At 40.6% G+C, this 9,180-nt stretch overlaps 1 protein-coding gene across 1 annotated transcript in view; it reads left to right on the top strand.

Annotated features, from left to right (window-relative positions):
- Nucleotides 1-9,180, top strand: part of egln1a (egl-9 family hypoxia-inducible factor 1a) — a 35,333-nt gene that overhangs the window by 20,046 nt on the left and 6,107 nt on the right. Inside the window, exon 2 of the mRNA XM_032540470.1 lies at nt 1,145-1,264. Within this exon, the coding sequence (XP_032396361.1) occupies nt 1,145-1,264 (120 nt within the window). The remainder of the gene's footprint in view (nt 1-1,144; nt 1,265-9,180) is intronic.

Below are 9,180 nucleotides of genomic sequence, written 5' to 3'. Positions count from 1 at the left end.
CCATGTCAGAGGCTCAGTCATGTTTAAAGGTGGATATTTGGGACCTTTTAAGCAGAGCAAGCATTTTAAACGTCAATGTCACAGTCAACCATGGTCATTTAATCGTGAGACACCAAAATAGTGATTGCAGTTAACATTCTGTTAATTGAGCAGCCTGTACAATTGGTATGTAGTAAAATAAAATTATCTCATCAGAATGTGGACTGACAGACTTATTTTAAAATATAGTGTATCCTGTCTTCTCCTTTTTCAAGATTGAAACATAGAAAGTCTGACATTATTTCACTTGGCACGTGAGCGAGTGAAGGAGTTTAGTCTGCTTTGAGTGCTTATAATAATGTTGCTATGGTTTATGTTGATCCAAGTGCATTGAAGAATGTGGCGGAACTTGCCTTTTGTTTGTCATATCACTGCTTAGACATGGTGCATGAGGGCTGAGGCGGCTCTGTGTGTTTGTGCACGTTCACCGCTCATCTCAGCTCCTCCACACACTTGCATGGTGTCCCACACGTGTTGGATGTAATTTCCAGTGGTCTTGGTCTGATATCTGATATACTATGGGCAGTCTAATATTGCAGTCTTCCATGGAAGTGCTTCTGTCACAGTCCCTCTGCGTGCAGTGTGTGAGTCACCACTTGTGCGTCTTATTTCCGAGGGACTTTTTACACTGTTTACAACAAGAGGTTTACACGAGCTCATACGGGTTCACTGCCAACACCCAAGCAGATCATGCAAGTCTTAATAGAGCAGGAAAAGGCAAGGGGAAGTTGACGTGCTGCATGAGATCTCCGGTTTATTTTCGCACTAGTTTAAAGTTTATAATGAGGCAGCTGTGTTGTAAGCTGCCACTGCTTATATCAGTCTAGGTGCAGGTGAGGCAGGGACTGTGCCAAGTCCGCATCATGGGCCAACAAAAGCTGCTTCCACATCCCTGGTCCATACTGACAGCATCCACACTTGCACACCTGCACACAATTTTACAAATTTTTAAAGCAAAGTACCCTTGACTGTTGCTTTTTTTTAAGTTCAGGCAGTACTGTTAACTTGTGTAATGACACATACGATCTAGACATGGAATGCATATGTTTGTGCTTCCTGTGTATCTGTTTTTACTAATCATGCTTTTTTATCTTCCTGTCTTCAGGCAATGGTGGCGTGTTACCCTGGAAAGGGGACAGGATACGTGCGCCATGTGGATAATCCCAATGGCGACGGGCGCTGTGTCACATGCATATATTATCTTAATAAAGATTGGACTGCCAAGGTATGTGAGTGATGTGTGGAGGGAATAATGGTTATTAGTACTAGATGGTAATTATTCCAATTGGAGCTTTTATTAGATTCTCTTGTTTTCAATTAGCATTTTTGTTATAAACATTGATTCAATTGGGATTTGCAATAACTGAAATAACCATCAAAACAGAATGATTAGCAAAAAGGCCATATTTCTGATGTTCCAATCACAAGCATATAACATGAGGTTACGTGTCAGTAGGGGCCGTTTGGCCGCTCCCCCTTATTATAAATCCATTAAAATGCAGAGATCATGCTAATCCAGCCACACCCAATCAAAGAGCATAGCGCCCCCTTGCTACCTTCCACACATCCACTGTTCCTCCTGGAGGAAAGTGGAGACATAGGTAGATGGAAGAAAGAGACTTTAGGCGATACTGCAGTAGTTTATTACTCCCCTCATTGTAGAAAAATAACTATATGGATCAAGTAGGCATTTCAAACTATTTTGGTGTTTTGGAGCACTTTGGTTTTGGTTGTGTTTTGCTGGAGGAACATCATAAAACAGTCAAATATTTTAACTTTGAAAAAGCCTAGGAGCCTTATTCTCACTGACATCATTGCCCTGTGTGACAGATCCTACTCACCTGGGGTCTCATTTATAAAACTGTGCGTAGGATCCTTATCAAAAGTGTACGTATGCCCAAAAGCCCAAACTTGTGTGCGCCAAAAAAAGTCAGATTTATAAAACCGTGTGCACGCACACACACATGTAAGCAATGTTCCCTTTATCAGATTACCCACAAGTCTGCGTATGTGAATCAGCCTCTTATACCGCCCTGGACACGGCCATTCTTAACCATAAATACTCAACGCAACGCACCTTGTGAATGCTGATAAGTATGTTAATGACCTTGACAGTGACGCCAAGTCATGCCGAATCATGCGAACTCGCAGAGAAAAAGCAAAAATAAACTCTCAGACGCTCGGTAATTGCTCCAAATCAAACTATAATTTCAGCCTCTCGCACAGTGTTGGTCAACATGACTACACAGGCATTACGGCACTCGGGGACAGCTTTGATATATACCAGACCTACAGGTATATGACAAGATTTAACCTGAACTATATTATATCCAAACAAGTACCGTTGCCCTCTTTACTGGACCCAATTGAGTCCTTTAGATCTAAGAGCGCAGCTTCAGGGAATTTAAATCGTCATGGTCCTTGAGGTCTCTTTCTCTCCTGATTCTTCCATTTGGGGTTAGTCCTCCTGCGGTGCATCATGCAGCATTACGCACGGGGTCCACCGCAGTATTTTTGTTTACAACAATTTGTGATAGTTAACACCTTGCCTAAAGCACAGCATCAACTATGTCCTCCACCCAGAGATGCAACTTGAAGACAAAGGTGTAAAAGGCAAACACACTTCTCTTCATGCAGATATTTACCAACATACCGACAGTATTAAAGTTCGAATTGATAACGAGGACATTAAGGGGAACAATTGCATGAGAGCTTAATGGCTGTATTTTCAGATTTTGACATTTGATTGTATATGCTCATACATTAAGTTATTTAGTGTCCTGAACCATTATTTAATGGTAGGGTATTTGATGCTACCCTGTATTCCATGCAGTCGGGCCATCTCATCCTCCTGCGCTCCGGAGCTGACAATGTGACAGTGAGACAGTGTTGAAAAAAATATTAAGAAAGGTTTTTATTTAAGATTTGAGTTGGATTTTAAAAGGTGTTTATGGAACAACAATCACTCGGTACAAGCACAAACTACACTGCTGGATTTATCTTCACAATAACGTGTATGATATGTAGAGAGAAAATGTGCGTGAGGCATTTTTACTCAAAAATATATTCTCATATATATGAGTAATCATTATTCCCATATGTACTTTCTGCAGTCTGACATCAGTTCACCACCTCACCATCTGCGTTGCCATTTCCCATCATCTCCAAAATGTGCGTAGGCATGGCTCAGAGTTTGCGTGGAGGACCGCACATTCTCCCGTCAAGTTTGTTTTTATAACTCACAACCTTTGCGTGGGAAGTGGCGTACGCACATTTTCAGCCCTGTTTAGTGCGTACGCAACCTTTTATAAATGAGACCCCAGCTCGTAGCAACCACCTAACCTAGGTCTGACGGGAACAAGTGAAGACAGGCCTGCGTTCAGTCACAGTACACATTCAATGACGTTTATAAAAAATAAAAAAAAGAAGCTCAGCAGGTGTCATGGGGCAAAATAGAAAGAAATTTGTGCTCTCAATTTCAGAGCGCCAATTTCAATTCCTCAGGTTTGGTTCCTTAACGATACTTTTTTTGATACCAGATGTTTTAAAATTCAGTTCAACATCTACAAAAATACAGTAAACACAAAACATTTATTTTCCACCTTAATTGTGAATTAAACATTTGTGTACTCATATTGAGTTATATAGCTGAAGTACCCAAGTTGGTTACTAGCAAAAACAATTGAGACACAGCCAGGGAAGTGATCCCGACTGGTCCTGGCTAACGCCGCCATGCTAACCCTGGTAACTGCTAACGTTACCAGATGACCAGGCAAAGGTCTTTACAACCACCATGACAGACTTAAGAAAGAAACCGCAAATTTGTTTTCCTCATGATGGAAACATGCAATTTAACTTTGGCAAAGGTTTGCAACCTGTTCAGCGGCTGTAGCCGACAAACGGTGAGTAATATTAAACCAAGAAAGTGTGTCTTTCAGTCGGGTAGAGAGGCCCGTGAGTTTGCAGTGTGTTTAGCGATTGTTGGCGTAATTTTAATTTGATAAAGTGTGTCTGTCAGTCGGGTAGAGAGGACGACAAGGTAGTGGGGTTTCAGCAGCTGCTACCGTAATTTTAGGCCGAGAAAGTGTGTCTCTCAGTGGGGTGGAGAGCGCCGTGAGAGCGCCGTGTGAGCGCATGCTTTTATGACGGTCAACACAGCCAGCATCAAACGTTCGCTACTCTGCTGTGCTGTGGAGTTGTGTCCGGCTATGTGACACTAGCGTCTAGCAACATTGTTGGATGCTGCGTTCTCAACCTGGCAACCTCCGTGAACTTCGAGACTGGGGAGGAGGGGCCGGGGGAGACGACTCTCTCTAGCATTTTAAATTTGTACCGCAGCAACTATTTAATGCTAGCTGTCTGTATTACATATTGCACCTTTAAAGTACTGCATATCGTCCAAAATCAAACCAAAACAAATTAAACCCACGCACCTCAATAAATTAGATTTTTCATAGCTTTCACGCTTCTCTGATGAGCCAGTGACATGACAAGACACAGTAAGTAGACAAGAGATTGTCCTCCAGACTTCCTCACATATTTGACCTCCAGACCTGCACATGAAAATGACATAATTACAGGAAACTCTGTTTTTGCCTCTGGGTGCTAGTTTGCGGTAGAGTGCAGACCATGCTGAGAGTCGGTCTTCTGGCTATGAGTGCTACTGAGAGTACAGAATAGGACCATCAAACAAGAAATAAGGCAAGTTGAGAGGTATTAGGGACCTGTCTTTTGCAACACCACCTTTTTTTCGGTACTTTTGCAAAAACAAATAATTTCAGTTTAAGTTCTTGTTTATCTTATTTACTTAAAAAAATATATATAGAACATTTAACACTCCACACAAAATAAACCCCCTCTCTCTCCCTTCCCAAACCTATCCCTACAACCCATCAAAGGTCCCATGGCATGAAAATTTCGCTTAATGAGTTTTTTTTTTAATTAATATGCATTCCCTCAGCCTGCCAATGGTCCCCCAGTGGCAATGTCGATAGGTTTAAACTGAGCCCTGGGTATCCTGCTTTGGCTTTGAGAAAATTGGCCCCTTATGAGGTCATTAGGAGCAAGGTTACCTCCCCTTTCTCTGCTTTGTCGGCTCAGAGAATTTGGCCCACCCATGAGAGAGAGAGACATCACGGCTTTCAAACAAGCAAAGTGGCAGTTGGTCAAGGCCACACCCCCACCCTCCACCTTGCCCCCTCTCTCTCCTCCTCAATAGCTAAAGACACAGAAATGGCACATCCTTTTATCTTTACCTTGTTTTAATTCAAGTGTTTTGAATTGCCTTGTTGCTGAAATGTTCCATAGAAATAAGGTTACGTTGCCGTGTTACCTTTGCATGTCAGTCAGGCAACGGGGCACAGAGAACAGTGTTCAGTGTAATTGCACCCCGACAGCTTTTCGCCATTAATATTATATTTCAGCATACACTGTCTGCGTGGAGTCAACCCTACCATATCGTCACAGTATAGACATTAAGGTATTGGATCAAGAATTTTGTGATATTAGATTTTTTTCCATAAGGCCCAGCTCTACTCTGAAGTAACTGAATCACCATTGCAAACACTACTACTAACGATTACAAAATAGGGGGAATTTAAATGATTTTATTAAAAATGTATTACAGTCAAACAACAAAAACAAACAACAAAAGAGTATTTTACAAACTTTTAATGCACCACGAGATTTACCAGTTTCAATTAAACGCAACATTTTGTCCCTTCCAGAGTTGGGCAAGTTACTTTTTAAAAAGTAAGTAGTTACAGTTATTAGTTACTCAGTTACAAATTATTAAACTAGTTACTTCAGAAAGTAACTATTGCGTTACTTTCAAGTAAATTTATAAATGCTCAAAAGTGACCCCACCTCCACCCCTCTTTAACAGAACTTAAAATACATGTGCATGTTCAATTATTTATGATAAATCTGAATTTTATAATGAAATTGAGACTTTATACAATACACTATTAAAAGAAACAAAGTACACAAATCTAAACTGTTTTAATGTTGCTTTGGTACAAAGTGAGACTAGCCTCCAATCAAATGCCATGTATGTTGATATTATGTTTATATAGTGGATCGATCAAAATAACACAACAGATGTTTTGGAACTTTTGATATTTACTGCCCCTCTTTTGGGCTCGCCATACCTGTCTCTCGTTGACTGACTCGTTTGCGTTGATCGTTTTGTGTCCCACTATGCATGCTCCACCCACCTCTACCTCTGATTGGCTTACCATGAAATTTTAATCAACCTCAGCCAATCGTCAGCATTTATACGTTTGTCTCATGCACCGCTCACTAACCTGGAAGAACAGTATCAGATCTAGTTGGTCTAATGAGAAAAAAACGCTTCAATTATAGTAATGTGTTGTGTTTTTTGGCAGCAACGGTAACAGTGTTATTAAGATGGGAAGAGTAATTAATTAGATAACGCCGTTATTTATAACGCCATTATTCCCATCACCGGTCCCTTCCGTGTTGTTTTTCCAACATCGGTGACCAGTGCTAGTTTGTGTCATGTGCTAGTTTGTGTTTGCCCACAGCTCATAGCTTTAGCAGCAGACGATTGTATGTCCCGTAGTTGGAATCCTGTACAGTGAAAAACAGTCACTCCACACCGTTTAGCTGTCAGCATTTTAACCGTGTTTAATCCAGCTACTAACTAACCGTAGTCTAACATCAACGCAACTCCTTTTCTGTGTGCCGATCTGTCGGCCACATTCTGCTTTGTGATGAATCATGCACAAGTTGAAGAAGCTGATGGGATAGTTTCACTGGAATTATATCTTGTGTATGATTTCATGTGACAAATAATACTCTCATTCTATTTCCATGACTACATCTTTTCCTGTTGACACACTGTGCATGATATTGCCCCTATGTTAATCAACTAAGCTGTTGCATGATTTCTGGGATCATGCGCAGGCTTCAGTTATTCAAACGAGCCATGTTCTGGGACATGTGAGTTATTTCAATCTGGTCTCTGATAGGGTGTTTATTAGGCATGTGATGACCTTTTGTTTTATAGTTTTTGGTTGCCTGGATACTGCGGCTCCATTAGAGAAAGACATGGCTTTGGAATGAACAGGTTCAGTTGGTATTTACCCACAGATGTTTTTCTGCAACAGCTAAACGTTAGGCCTGCATGATTAACCGTTATGAAATCACGATCTCGATTCACCCTGTTCACAATTACATTTTTAAATAACTTTGATTTAAAAAAAAAAAAAATAACTTCTTTTTTTAAATGGCTGATGATTCTCATTTTATTTTACGAAGCGACTGCATCACAAACGCTACTACTTTCTTCTGGGATTTTTAAACATAAACAGTATAAAATAGGGTTTAAAGCGCTCCCGAGCGCTGCAATGCTCTCCCTTCTCTTCATTGACGCCTCTGTGTTTACAGGCTTGTGGTGATGCGCAGTGAGCTGTAGGTTCCAGGAAAAAAAACGGTTTGGTACTGCCAATTTGTTTTGTTTTGTCGTGGTCCAAAAAATCGTGGCAGAGAATTGTGATAACAATTCTAATCAAAAAGAATTGTGATTCATATTTCCCCCCGTATCGTGCAGGCCTACTTCACGTCCATACACAATCATTATGAAGCTGCAGCGTGTGGGTGTCAGATTAACTGTACTGTAAATCAAACATGCGGGATGCAAAAGTGCTATAAAAAGTGCTATATTTTCTATAGCTTGCTCAGGGTCGCAGGAGTGGCAGTGTTTCCCAGCATGCATTTTGTGAGAGGCAAGGACAGGTCACCAGTCTACTACAGCTGTCACGGAGACATGCAGAAACATTCACACCACTCGTTGTCATGGCTTCACTATTTAGCAATCAGAAGTCATCGTTCCTGTCATTTCTTCCAGAACCATCCAGCCTTCACAGTTAACACATGGCATGAATCACATTGGGGAAAGTAGCACTTTTGTGAAGCGTGCTCACAGCAGGCATAGGGGTGTAAGGTTTGGCTAGATGAGATTTGTCTTACTTGGAAAGGGTGTCAGACAATTTCCATTTACTGTTTCCTTACTTTGCACCGCACGATTCACACGATGAGGTACACAAAAATCCATCTTGCCAGGCTGTAAGTAATGCGTTTGTGTCCAAACTACTGCTACTAGAAGATACGGGTGTGGTTTAGGTGTGTGTGTGATGTCACAGAGAGGTGACTGCTGGTTCAAAGCAACAACTGCTGCTCCTAAAGAAGATAGGGTAGTTGCTGCAATAGCGTCAGTAATATCAGAACTGAAGAGCATTTTTTTTAATTGGAAGAAAAGCAAAGAATGGCACTGAAGGCTTTTCTCAATAGAAAACATGTTTTTAGATAGATGGTAGGGGTGGGGAAAAAATGGATTCTTAGATGCATCCCAATTCTCTCTAGAACGATTTGATGCTTGATTCTGATAAATTAATAATTGATTATTAAAAAATGTGTTGATTTTTATTTAAAAGACATGTACAAATCAGAAAACAGTGACTGAAAGAGGATGGGATAATGGACAACAACTTAGAGTTTAGGCAAGAGTGCAGAAAAAAAACACAAAAATGGCCAAAAGGGGAAAAAAACGTTGTGTGTGTGTGTGTGTATATATATATAGCCTACATATGATCTAATAAGACAGCCTAAACACATATAGGTTCATCTACCATCACATTAGATCTGACCACCTCATGTTTCATTTTCTATTAAGCCAAATATCCACCTTTAAACATGACTGAGCCTCTGACATGGAAGATTACTGAGAGAAGATGACTTTCACAAGCATGTTTAAGTATTAAAAGTCACATGACATAGTGCTCTTTGGATGCTTTCATATAGACCTTATTGGTCCCCTAATACCGTATCTGAAGTCTCTTTTATATAGACCTTAGTTTTTGGGGTCACTCAATTACTGTATCTGAAGTCTCTTTAATATAGACCTAGTGTTCCCCTAATACGTATCTGAGTCTCTTTATATAGACCTTAGTGGTCCCCTAATACTGTATCTGAAGTCTCTTTTATATAGACCTTAGTGGTCCCCTAATACTGCTCTGAAGTCTCTTTTATATAGACCTTAGTGGTCCCCTAATACTGCATCTGAAGTTCTTTTCCCAAAATAGACCCAAAAAGGGCTCGGTTTACACCTATCACCATTTC

Source organism: Etheostoma spectabile, chromosome 17, assembly GCF_008692095.1.
Source record: "Etheostoma spectabile isolate EspeVRDwgs_2016 chromosome 17, UIUC_Espe_1.0, whole genome shotgun sequence".
Classification (NCBI taxonomy): domain Eukaryota; kingdom Metazoa; phylum Chordata; class Actinopteri; order Perciformes; family Percidae; genus Etheostoma; species Etheostoma spectabile.
Note: the sequence above shows the minus strand (reverse complement) of the source record. Positions and strands in the feature narration are given on the sequence as shown.